Source organism: Boleophthalmus pectinirostris, unplaced genomic scaffold, assembly GCF_026225935.1.
Source record: "Boleophthalmus pectinirostris isolate CB_2022bp ecotype Guang Dong unplaced genomic scaffold, ASM2622593v1 HiC_scaffold_19, whole genome shotgun sequence".
Lineage (NCBI taxonomy): Eukaryota > Metazoa > Chordata > Actinopteri > Gobiiformes > Gobiidae > Boleophthalmus > Boleophthalmus pectinirostris.
In genome coordinates this window covers 25,115,361-25,128,773 of record NW_026571140.1, presented here as the reverse complement: position 1 = coordinate 25,128,773, position 13,413 = coordinate 25,115,361, and the positions used below count along the sequence as shown (strand labels likewise).

The 13,413-nt window shown below is 38.8% G+C and overlaps 1 protein-coding gene across 1 annotated transcript in view; it reads left to right on the top strand.

Annotated features, from left to right (window-relative positions):
- The window catches only part of igdcc3 (immunoglobulin superfamily, DCC subclass, member 3), a 74,003-nt gene that overhangs the window by 36,090 nt on the left and 24,500 nt on the right, over positions 1–13,413 (top strand). The window contains exons 3-6 of the mRNA XM_020938980.2: positions 2,971–3,115; positions 3,929–4,059; positions 4,348–4,485; positions 10,416–10,574. Of these exons, the coding sequence (XP_020794639.1) occupies positions 2,971–3,115; positions 3,929–4,059; positions 4,348–4,485; positions 10,416–10,574 (573 nt within the window). The remainder of the gene's footprint in view (positions 1–2,970; positions 3,116–3,928; positions 4,060–4,347; positions 4,486–10,415; positions 10,575–13,413) is intronic.

The window sequence follows — 13,413 nt, the reverse complement described above, 5'->3', positions numbered from 1 at the left end:
CACAGGGATCGTCTTCCTCCCATTATGCTCCGGCCTGAATATATTCACTATGTGCTAAATTGTGGTTTGGGGTTTTTGGGTTCATTGCAGCAGGGAAGCACTTCTCATGTCAGCTTCAGGATGTGCTGCTTGACTTATAAAATATGGTGTACTTTGTAATGTTTCCTCCAGTGTTCTGATTGGGCCTAAAACACTTTATGAGGGGGCTCTTGGTCCCATGTGGGCCCTGGAGATCAGCACTTAAACACAATTGCTCCAGTGAGACGAATAAAGTATGGCCTCAAATCACAAAATACATGTTCTGGATTTAAGATGGTTTCGGAGGTGTTACGTGTTCTAATTGGATATATATGTGTATGGTGTGAAACAGGAAGAATGGTGAATTAGCATGGTTAAATTTTCATCACACCTTTCTTGTATGCAGTCAGAGCTAAGGTCATGTCGTGTTTCTGAATGCTGCACCTCTCATTAGGACACAGAGTGGCATAATCATAGTGTTAGACAGTGACCCCTCCCTGTTTCAGAGGAGTAATGGCACTCCAATGCAAGTAATGTCTCTATTCCAACCACCCTTTCTATAACTTAATCTATTAAACTGCGCTTACAAATCTACATCAAATCACTACATCACTGACTGTTTAATAAAGAAAACTGCAATAAATCGATTTCTAGTGGATTCACATTGGAAGCTATGGAAGAACCACAAGGATGTATTGTAAATATGCTGCACTGAGTGACTCTACGCATAGCTACTGGGAGAGACAGGAGGTTATGAAATAATAAGGGGACCATCCTTCTTGTTATGCTAACTGTGTTCAGATAAGTCCTTGTTCATTCATTTAATTATGGTTGACATTTAAATAAGCACACTCTTGTTAGAGAAGGTGTATTGGAACTAGATGCAGTAAGAAAGACCCTCTCCCTAATTGAGTTTGTCTTGGACTCCACCTCGGACGCTGGCGTTATTGCGCTGGGCTTTAGTATGTGAAGTGCAGCTGAATGAGGCTTGCTATTCTAATACAAATACTCCTACATGGATACAGATATATGTGTTGTGTGCATACATGTGTGAACAGTGAGTTAGCATTTCAAAAACGACTCTCACTGTGAGACTGTGCTGTACGCCTGTCACATCTGTAGTCATTGTTAGTGATGGCAGATCATATGTGTCCATACATCATAACTACATTCTGCCAAGGACAATATTCAGCTTTACTATAGCAAACTGAATGCATTCTGCTAAGGGACGAGATAATAGAAACGGTAGAAGTATGTCTCTAAAAGCGGTAATTTATATGATTTCAAGTCAACGTGAAATCAAGACTATTGGACTAAGTTGCTGTATCAACTACTTTTTTGTACTGAATTAGTTTTCCTCCGCTCTACTTTATTAATACGGAAGGCCTGATGCAAATTGATTAGATTGTGTCCCTGGTTCAAGCACCATTTGTTCTATTGGCATTCAAACTTCAAAACCCCCAGACAGAGATACTATTAACTTACTAAATGGACCCAACAAACCTAGTTTATATACTCTTTGTGTTGGATAGTCATTTCAGAAGGACGTCATTAGGGTCAAGGTCACGTAGGTATTTCTATTGACAGCTTTCATTTCCAAGTCATAGGAACATTGTACTCATCTGGACACAAAGCTTGTTGAATTGAATGTGTCCTTCGTTCAGGAAACAAGGATTGAGAATCTTTTCTTTTTTTGTCCCCCTCCTATTCTACACCTGAGGTTTGATAGCTATCAGTATAGTAAAGTTTAGGATCTTTTGTCTTGTCTTTGAGTAACCCTTTATTATTTATTGTCTGTCAACATCTCCAAAGCTCAAAATACTTTGTTCCACCTTGTGACGGCATGAAGCAGTAATTTTCAAGTTAACAGCTACCTTTTATCTTTAGTTCAGTAGAGATTGTCAATTCCAAGGCTGAAATTATCCAAATAATTATAGTGAAGGTATATGTAGTTTAAAAAGACAGTGGAGCACTTACCACATGAACAGAGTGTTTTCAGCCTGAATATGCAATGTTTGTGTGAATGAAACAAAACACAACTCTAGGTATGTGATGAGGAAACCACATCATTATAACATAGAAAAATAGCGCAATATGGGTCCTTTAAAGGTTAATGTTTCGTGTTGTATCTTCTGTAGTTATATAAGAATGAGATGAGCTCGTCTTGGCAAAGTTCCTCCCACTGTATCATGTTTTCTTGTTTTGATCAGTATCTCTGTCACATTTATATGCATTGTTTCAGAGCATCACTTACTGCCACAACAAACGCACTTTCCTGCAGAGATAGTTAAACCCGATATAGCTTTCTATTTGAAAAATACAAGCTGACGAGCAGAACTGCTAATGTAGTCCCACCCCATCTGGGAAGATTGGATTTCCTTCTAAGATTAGAGCATGCTATCAGGAGGTTATTTAGGGAAACTTTTATTTGCGGACAATAAATATAGTCTCTTTTACACGCCATAACTTTACGCTGGCTGCAGTGTGTTCTCATTGTGTAAACTCATTTGTCTGGGAGTTAAAAGAGCAGTGTGCACTTTCAAAGATGAGAGTCGCACTTTATTTCAAGAACCATTACTGGAGCCCCGTGTGAGCCGACTATACAGCAATTTTTAACCAACCTCATTTTAGCCAGTCAGTATTCACATGCTGGGAATCATCATGCCTTATCTCCACTGCCTGGTGTAATGTATGTTAATAAATGCATATACGCACGCGTCAAACTGTGTCCAAGCGAAGCAATTTTACTAGCCCCCCGCTGACTAAATTAATATGTGTTTGAGGGCAAAATAAACTTGTTAGGGCCATTCGTTATGTACACTGTTTTAGGCATATATTTTTAGATTGTTTTGCATGAGCCTTGAGCTGCCAGGCGTTCAGATCACTATGGCGACTGTAGATGGATTGGGATGTTTTGACCTAAAAACAACCTTTCCCCTCTGTGTCTTGCAGCTATGGCAGACTTCCATGTCCAGCCAGAGTCGGTGCAGGCAGAAGAAGCAGGAGTGGCCCGGTTTCAGTGCCAGATCCACGGGCTGCCTGAGCCTGTCATCAGCTGGGAGAAAGACGGACACCCTGTGGACACCGGTGACAAGAGGTGGGGTCAAAGTTCAGACAGCAAACAGCAATAAGTGTCTATGGTGAAGAGATAGATTTAAGCACACAGGGCCAAACTAAATGCTGTCACTTAAATCACTCATGCAACAAGAATTTAACAGTAGTCTCATACTTTTTTACAATGATGCATTATTCATTCACTCCATATTTTGTGGTGGTAAAGTACTATTGTAGTCACAGTTGCCCTGGGGTAGACTGACAGAAGCGAGGCTGCCAATCTGTGTCATTACCCCATCCAATAATGACCAATCACACACACGAATAATTTTTGTTATTGAGGCTTAACCTTTTAAATTCTCTTGGAGACATATACTGACAAAGCAGTAGGACTGTAGCTGACTAAAGAAATTAACATATTTCTATATATCTGACTACAGCAAAAACAACAAAGAGGAAACAATGTATTTATATAGAGACATGTGAACTTGTGAATCATGAGTTTAATTTGCCTTCATAAAATAAATACCAAATCTTCAACTCATCCACTAAAGTAACTTCTGATGATCAGTCCACTAATAAAATTTCAACTAAGACACCATCAACCAGTTAATCAAATAAACGACTAAGGACTAGAAACCAGCAAATGATAATTTGGTTATGGAGTTTTAATCATTGCATCACTTAATCCACAACAGTACATTCATAGGAAGGGTTCATAGGAAATTCAAAGATATCATAGGAGAATTTGATATTGCAATCATATTCTCCCCCCTTCCGCTTTGCTTTTGTTTTTCGTTTAAATGGTTCAGGTACATTTCTCCTCCATGATAATAACTGCGTTGCTGTTGTGCAGGTACACGCTGCTGCCCACAGGCGTGCTGCAGATCACGGGGGTGCGGGGGGAGGACAGGGGGAGGTTCTGCTGCGTGGCCCATAACAGCGCTGGAGTCAAGCACAGCACAGAGGCTCTCCTTACTATTTCAGGTACGCTCAATAAAGCCACACAAGTCCTACATACAGTGCATTTCATTTACTGTTAATAGCATGTGTGAATCAGCCTTGAAACGCCTCTCTTCTCTTACCATCATCACAAGAATACAGCTAGGCCCATTCTTCTTCTTTATCTGCTACAGCATTTTTTCAGGGTTTCATTGTTGGCCTGTCCGATGGCAGAGATACAGTACACTGAGTTAATGCTCTGTGGAGAAATCCAATTAAAGCATGCCCTGCACCAAACTCACCGCTGCTGTCCGCTCCCTCTCCTGTCTGCAGCCTCCCAGTCCTCAGTGTACAAAGAGCCCATGATCCTGGTCGGCCCGGAGAACCTTACCCTCACCGTGCACCAGACGGCCATTTTGGAGTGCATTGCCACGGGATACCCTCGGCCCATCGTGTCCTGGAGCAGACTAGGTATGACCAGTGTTGTCCCATATACAGTGTGTTGCAGTGTGGAGGGGATGGGTCCGTGGCTATGTTCACATGCACACTACAAACTATTTTTGGAGAATTTTTTGATAAGGTTAAAGATTGAATGAGTTATTTTAAAATTCAAGTCAAACAACTGTTATTCTAAAATCTACTGATGATTAAAGGGCCCATATTAAGCTATTTTCTGATCTATGGTATAATGTTGTTTCCTCATCAAAAACATACCTGGAGCTGAGGTTTAACACACAAATTCTGCACATTTAGGCTGAGTTCTTCTCTCAAACTCAGGAATTGCCCATCTCTACTGTACAAAAGATAAAAGGTAGCTGTTAACTACCACTTCATGACATCACAAGGTGGAATAAAGCATTGTGAGCTTTGGGAATGTAGAAAAGCTAATAATAAAGGGATATTCAAACATGTGCGAATTAAACACAACAGCTCCAAGATCAGATCAGATTTCTCTTGTGCATGTAAAAACACACCAAAACCAGATATAATTGTTGGGTTATATGGTTATTCTACTTATCTGATTTTTACTGCCCATGTAAATGTATACAGTGTCTTAAAGGCCTCACAGTATGGCATCACCAACATATACCACTAGAAGTCCTGGGGCAAAACAACAGTGAATATCATTAAGAGTTGGTGTTAGTTGAATAGTATGGTTAATTTAAATGAAAACGAAAAGAACTAATTATTAAATGCTTTATATCTCAACATAAGTACCCAAGAATACTACACAACCACAACAAAAGAACCTGTATTTCACAATTTTCTTATCTATATTATAATGTTTTCTCATCACAAACTCGAGTTGTGTTTTGTTTCATTCGCACATGTTTAACACACAAATGTTCTTAAACTCCATACACCTTCACTGGAATCATTTGGATCAGCCCTGGAATTGCGTGTCTCTACTAAACTAAAGGTAAATGCAGCTGTTAACTTAAAAGCTACAGTTTCATGAAATCACAAGGTGGAACAGAGCATTTTGAGCGTTGGAGAAGTAGACAGACTAATAAACCTGGATTACTGGTGTGAATGAAACAACACACAACCACAGGTATGTTTTTGTGGAGTAACAACATGACTTAAAGCTCACAAGAGTAAATTTTGTGTGAAATAGGATAGTAAATGAATAGCATGCTTTAAAGTTGTTGGAATCTTGAATCTTGTATTTTTGCTGGTAAATTTAAACATCTTTACAGATTTACTAAGCTATGTTGTTGCATAAATACCTATTTTTTCCTGCAGCAAGAAGACACATTGAGTCATTTACTGCAATCAACCATGAGCATTTTACTCTATATATGCCAAATGAGTGCACTATGAGTGGCCATTACTGAAGACTTGTCATCGTTCTTCTCAAGTAGTACATTAATGGGAAAAAGCTTTCACAATGCTTCCAAAGATGTTGGAACTATTGCCAAGTGTGGGCTGTACAGCTGATCACATTTTAATTGAAATAAGACTTGTTTCTTATAGCCAATGATTAGCTTAGGTCTTTTAAATTGAGAGGTATAGAGTCAATCCTATGTCAGTAAAAAGCATGTGGTGTGGAGCAGAGTTCAGAGTTTGGAGAAAGAAATTTGACAGTTTTTTTGTGTTAAATTGCAGTGTCTACAAAGAAATTAATATTGAAAATGATTTGTATTGTATATGTAGTTTTAAGAAAACCAAACCAAAAATTGTGATGAATCAATATGAGAAGAATACTGTGACTTTTATTATCTCAACAAGTTTGGATTTTTCATTTAGAGCACTTGATTAGATAGATTTTTCTGAGCCTTAAGTCAAGTTATAGTTTTGTTACTTCATCAAAAACTTACCTGGAGTTGTATTTAGTTTCATTTACAAGAGTTACAAGTACAAGTCAGTCTACATTTCCAAAGCTCAAAATACTCTGTTCAACTTGTGATGTCATGAAGCGGTAATTTTCAAGTTACCTTTTTTATTTCAGGGCTGAAATTATCCAAATGATACAAATGAAGATATATGGAGTTTAAAAACACAAAGTAGCACACATGACATCACAAGGTGGAACAGCGTGTTTTCTGTTTGAAAGACGAACTCAGCCTAAATACGCAGGTTTTGTGTGTTAAACATTTGTGAATGAAATAAAACACAACTTTAGGTATTTTTTTGTTGAGGAAACATTACAACTAGGGCTGGGTGTCAGTAAGAAGTTGCCGATACGATACATACCTCGATACAAAGGCCACAATACGAAACATATCTCGATACAGTGCACTTTTGATTTAATACGATATATGTTTCAAAACGATTTGAAACGGTTCAGTAAAAAAAATATAGCTATCACAATCATAGCTGTGATACTAAAAGTCTTTGTTAAACCTCTTATTGTGCAAAGGGAATATAAAACATGTCCATTTTAATCATCAAAAAACTGTAGCTCTGTCACAAAATAATTAAGTAAAATAAATAAAAAATTTGTCTTGGTGATATATATCGATACAGCAGCCCACGATAACGATACAGTATCATCACATTAAACGGTACGATATATATATGCACACCCCTAATTATAACACAGATTAGAAAATAGCATAGTATGGACCCTTTAATGAGCTCTGTGTCCAGTGAGTCTTTACACTACTGTATCCACATACCACTGCTGCCTCTTAGCAACAGCAATCTCCTGGACTAATGCACTGTTCCAAAATGCTCCCATGCTCAAACTTCCAATTGTGTATACATTGAATCCAGCATTGCGCCTTGGGGCTTAGCTCTGTGTTCGCCAGCGTGTTGATAAATTCATGCTTCATCTGGTCATGAAGTTAAAGCTACTGCTGAGTAATAGCCACGAGGTGCAGAGACAGATACAATGAGTTTTCTGCATTTCCTCCCTTGACTATCACTCACAGTCTGTCGTGACCAATTTTTCAATCTGCTATCTATTTTCTTTACCTATTATCCAATCTTATTTGCTGCTCCGAATGTAAATGGCCGCCCCTCCCCCTCGCACTAAGGCATAATCAGATTGGGGGTATTGCCTTACACAATGTTGCTAGAATGAAAAGCTAACACGATAGGATTTGTATGAATTAGATTACAGCAGGGAGGCTGGGATAAGCTGCATAATGAATCTGATAGTTTCACATCAGTCACTCCTTAATGCCACAGTTTGTTTGCTGCTATTCATTGAGTAGCAGAGCCGCCTGCTAGCTTGCGCTCCCTCTTTTCTGACACTAAGTTAATTAGCAAGGCCCGACTCTGAGAAACTGACGGAAAAAGCTTAAAGAAGGATGAGAAAATGTCCTTATAAAGGCAAGGAAAGAACAAGCCCACTTTTGTTCTGACAAAGACGTCCCTCTCCTGTATGCCTGGACTTGGTGTCTGAGATAATGGGAAACGCATACATTTCAATAAAATACAAGCTTGTCAGACAATGAAAGGGACTTTGGTGCCAACAAGATGTGATTTATTTCATCTCAATAATTTGTCACGATTAATTATGAATATGTGCCTCCTCACAATCTATCATCTCCGATTACAATCTGTCCAGCCAAACTGCAGTATTTTTCACATGAGACAAAAGCTCTCAGCTCGACCCGGCTCCACAGCACGGACTGACATTCACCTTTATTGATTATGTCTAAAGGATTTAATGGCCGCTTTGTGAATCACGCTGCGGAAGGCTCTGATAAGGTCTCTTTATCTTCTGTTTTGAGCTCTAGTTAGACAAATCCAATGATAAGATGCATAATTGTTTAAGATGTTACTTGTTAGAATCAGATTGAAAGAACTGTATGTAAGATTTTGATTTTAAATTTCATAAACATGACCTAACCGTGTCCCCTAATGTTACGAGGTAAACATGTCCAAATCAAATATAGCTTTTACTGATAACAATTGTAATGCTGATTTATTCTTGGTTATAAAAACTTTGGACATGAGTTTTAGTTAGATTATCCAATCAAAAATCAGAATGAGCCTCACATAAGTCTCTCATTCTCTCATCTAAAAGGATCCTCTCTGAGCTGAATCCTCGCTCCCTAAGCCCCAGCACCTGCAGCCAGTCATGAATGAGAGCTAGTGCTGCCTCTGCAGCTCAAAGTCTGGAGGTTCTGAGCTTTCACATGATTGTAGGCATCATACATTTCCTTTAAATAGCATAGTCCAGTACTAAATTATGTACACCTTATAGGCTCTGTGCACAACTGCGCCCGGCAACCGACAACATTATTGTCACTACGTCCTGTCCAGTTTTATCTCTATGGGGTTTTTGCTGAGTCGTGCTAAAATGAATAAATATTTAAAGCTAAGGCAGTCAACAGTTAACTGTGGGTCGATGTGACTGATGTTAAAAAGTACACACAAAAAAGTACATACTTCTTCTTTTAGAAATGTAGAGGTTTGTGTCTCAGTGCTAATGCCAATGCTAATTTTAGAGCATAAAAATATTAAAACAACACCACAAACTGAAATATTCAACATTTTAAAACAATTGAGTAGTCTTTACTTACTGTGTGCTAGCTAGTATGTTGCTGTGCACAGAGACTTTCTTTGCAAATACTAAAATGACAAGCTAGAAGTGTACTGTGTGTGTGTGTGTTTATACATTTACAGATAGCCCCAGTATCAGAAAGCATACATAATGTTTTCACCCTTGCCGCAGAATCTATTAAACCATATTATCAGGAATTACATTGGAGAACTTAAAAGCCTGCCCACTGTATGTCCAGAAATCTTCCCATTCTCACACGCCCAATTGGCAGCACACAGCTCACAGAGGCACGGGGAAGTCGGAGATGGGATTAAATTGCCCCCTTGGCCCCACAGCTAATATCAAAAGCAGGCCCAAGTCATTGTTGTGCGTACGATGGCAGATAGGAGGCTGAGGAAAGTGTGAGTTTATCATGTAAGTACAGAAGCAGCCAGGATTGGGTGAGGAGATAAGAGATTAGGAGTAGCAGTTATAGTTGTGGTCTCCAGTGACTGCTCAAGCATCCCCTGTGTACAGTAACTGGATGAAAGCAATCTACCTCCACACACTGTTTGTTTAGGAGTTTAGCTCAGTTTTGCACCAGGGCTACGCAGGATCAAAGGAAAAGCAGAGTTGTTTTTTCAGCTGTATTTTATTTATCGTTTATTATTTTGTTCTACATTTATGGTAAGTTATAGATTTACTTACTAAAGAGAAAATGTTAAGACCAGATACAAATCACTTATCTCTGTTGGAACCAGCATTTACTTAATTCAACACTTTGAGCATACTCAACTGGTAGATTTCCATGGGCATTGACATTTGCTGGCTCTACACTTTTACTTTTTTATTAAATTATTTTACATCTGATGACCACTGCCTAATTAGTTTTTCCTTTTAACTGACTCTGTATGACGGCTGTACACTTCCTACAACAACTAATCAGACAGATAGCGATTAATTTATCATAGGAGAAGATACAGACTATTTTTAATCATCAATACCCACAGGATTGCATATAAACAGACAAACCCGCTTCGTTTCCACCATCTTCTTGTCTCCAAGGAGATACTACTTTAAAGAAAACAGTGTAATATGGGCCCTTTAAGATTTAATGTCACACCATGGAACCTTCTTGCAAAGCGTTAACATCTCCATGGAGACAAGTTGGTGGTAGACTCTCCAGAAGACTTAAAATACACAGTGCACCTTTTAAGGGAAAAATGTGTTCACCCTCTGCTCATTATAGGTTTTCTACAGTATGTAAATTTTCTGCAAATAAATTCCTATTCCTAATATGGAACTCTGCTCCAAATTCTTATCACTGCAAGCCTCATGAGCTTCATTTGACTGGAGCCGAATGCTGTAGATGACGTCAGATTTCCTTAGTCCAATTCTTTATACAGTCAGTGCCTATAGCATTTACTGTAAATCTCACCACCCTCTCTGTGTCCTGCTGTAGATGGGCGTCCCATCGGCGTGGAGGGCATCCAGGTGTTGGGCACAGGGAACCTGATGATCTCGGACGTGGGCGTGCAGCACTCAGGGGTCTATGTGTGCGCCGCCAGTAAACCGGGCACTCGAGTCCGCCGCACCGCTCAGGGACGACTGGTGGTTCAAGGTGAGTCCAAGAAAACAACTTTAGTATGGTAGAGATTATAGTTGGGATGAAATAAAATGTACAGGAACATGTTTAAGAATGTTTAGGGGAGACTGCATTTACGTCTATGTAGGAATCTTCTGCAGCTACCATGGTGACACAATGCACACAAAATGCAGAATGTTCATGATCCTGTTTTTGTTTTTGATTTGCAACTAAAAGAGTGAAAAACTGTCGGTCTATGTAATTCGTCAGGGACTTGTTTAACAGAGCAAAAGCCTCAGTTGTTGTTCCAACTAAAGCACTTCCTTCTGGTCAAATTATACAAATTGTACTCAGATTTAAGTCTAACTTGAGTAACTGAACTTCAGACAGAGCAGTGCCTCCAGTTAGCTTCACCCCCTAATGGAATATTGATAACATCTGCTAAAGGGTATAATATGTTCTGCAGATACATCAGAAAGCATGCATAATGTTACAGCTCTGGCATCTTCAACCCAGTGCACACCATACATGAAGCCGTATTACCATGAATTACATTGGAGGACGTAAAAGCCTGCCCAGTATGTCCAATCTCCCATCTTCATACGCCCAGTCGGCAGCACACAGCTCACACGGGCACAGGGAAGTCAGAGATGGGATTAAAGTGCCCCCTTGGCCCCACAGCTAATATCAAAGCAGAACAGAAGGAGCTCAACTACTAAAACTAGTCTATAGATAACAACCATAAGCAAATACATATGGATTTAGTATCACAAATTCATACTCGTCGAAGTGCATATCCTGCTATAATGCACAGTCTGTTTTTCAGATGTAAAGGGCTTAAACGCAAAATTTACTCTCATGAGCTTTAAGACATATTGCAATCAAAAACATACCTGTAGTTTTGTTTCATTCACACATGTTTGACTAATCCTTTATTATTAGTCTGTCTACATCTCAAAAGAAGAGAGAAGAACTCAGCCTAAATATTCTGGGTTTTTGTGTTAAACATGTGTGAATGAAACAAAATAAAACGCCAAGCTTGTTTTTGTTGAGGAAACCTTATAACATAGATTAGAATATAGTGTAATATAAGCCCTTTAAAAATATCAATTGTATGCAAGAGTTAAAACATAGTGCAAATGTATCAGATATTCTTTTGACATTTTTAGACTTGAATATATCCAACTAAGGTAAGATTAATGTATTAAAAGTTGCTATAAAATTCCCCAAACCCAGATGATTCTCAGTTCAGAGTTTCAAAATATCTAAGAGAACTTTCCAAAGAGTAAAACACCCACCCTGCCAATATCTTTCCTGGAGTGCAGATATTAGATGAATTAACTTTTTATCTGACTCTTTTTGGCAAACTTGACAACTTTTCTTGCCACGTTTTATTCATGTGGGTGGTGATTAAATTCACTCTAGTTCTTAACTTCGAAGTAGTGGGAGTTGCAGATCTGAGAGACTTAAAGGTTTTGCATAAATTTAACCTACTTTATGTCTTCTCTGAATTAGTGCAGACAAAAGGGCAGGGTATTAAAATAATGTACGTTTGGAAGTGCGTTTGGTCCCCTTGCTTTGGGAATGCCTCTAGCCAGTGTTGTAAAGGTCAGTGTGAAATCACTTTAATATATTTGATAGTTTTAGGTCATAGGAATAACTTAACTGTAACATAAAATTTGGACTAGGCAAAATACTATTATTCTATACCATACAAAACGTTAGTCAAGTGATGGATTAAACACAAAACACTGTCCAGGGTGCATTCCCCTTATGCCTTTAGGTACAGGCTTAAGTATGCACTACATTGTTGGTGGACTAAAGACATTCCCAGTGCATCGGTTCATTTATTAAAAGGGTCGCCTGTTTTTCTACTTTTATTCATGCTTAACGGAGCACTACTTTTACAATATCAATACCAATATCTTATTTATTAAATTACAGGTGGTTTTATAGCTCAAAAATACCAAGCATTCTGACAGTGAGTTGGGCTGGCCTCTCCACAGATCTGACTCGTAACTGTTTGGTCTCCATGAAGATAAAAAGTTTGAATACCATACTGTAAAACATTCCTGAAAAAGCAATACCCTCTCTAGAAAGCATTTGACAAACTATCCACCAGAAAAGTTACACAATGCACCTTTAATAGTAAAACGTAATTGAAAAAAACGCATGACCGAATGCTGAAATCTAATGTAATTAATCCACAACAACTTGATTGAAACCATCATATTGATTATTGAAAGTCTTTTTAGTATGCCCTTATGACCTCACTCCCTTTTGGTCCTAACATATGCATTAAATCACGCTGTTCTGCCTATGTGACTTCTCCCACATGTGGACCTGATGTTTGATGAATCACAATGAGCAGGCTGATGGGTTCGGACATGTGCGTGGGCCCAGCTGTGGGTGGCCCTGTGCATTAATTGTCACCAAGAAGGAAATCTCGGGCGACTGATTTTCTCTCATATTGATCAGAGAGGCCACACTTCGCCTGGGCCCAGAGCTGCACTGATCCTGATCAATAGTTCATTTTATCTGCCCATCAACTCACAGACAGGACCCTCCTTCCAAGCGGCTACAAAGAGGACATGCCACCGATGTTAATTAGGTGCTAATGTCTTTGTTTTTGTTATTGATGTTTCCACACAAAGGCTATACAGTTAACTCATACGGAGACAAATTTGACTCTTGTGAGATTTAAGACATTATAATGTTACTTACTCTAAAACATACCTGGAGTTGTGTTTTGTTTTATTCACACATGTTGGAGTAATTGGGATGTCTACATCTCCAAAACTCAAACTGCTTTGATGCACAATGTGATGTCATGACAGCTACCTTTGCATTAGCTCAGTAGAGATTGAAAGTATCC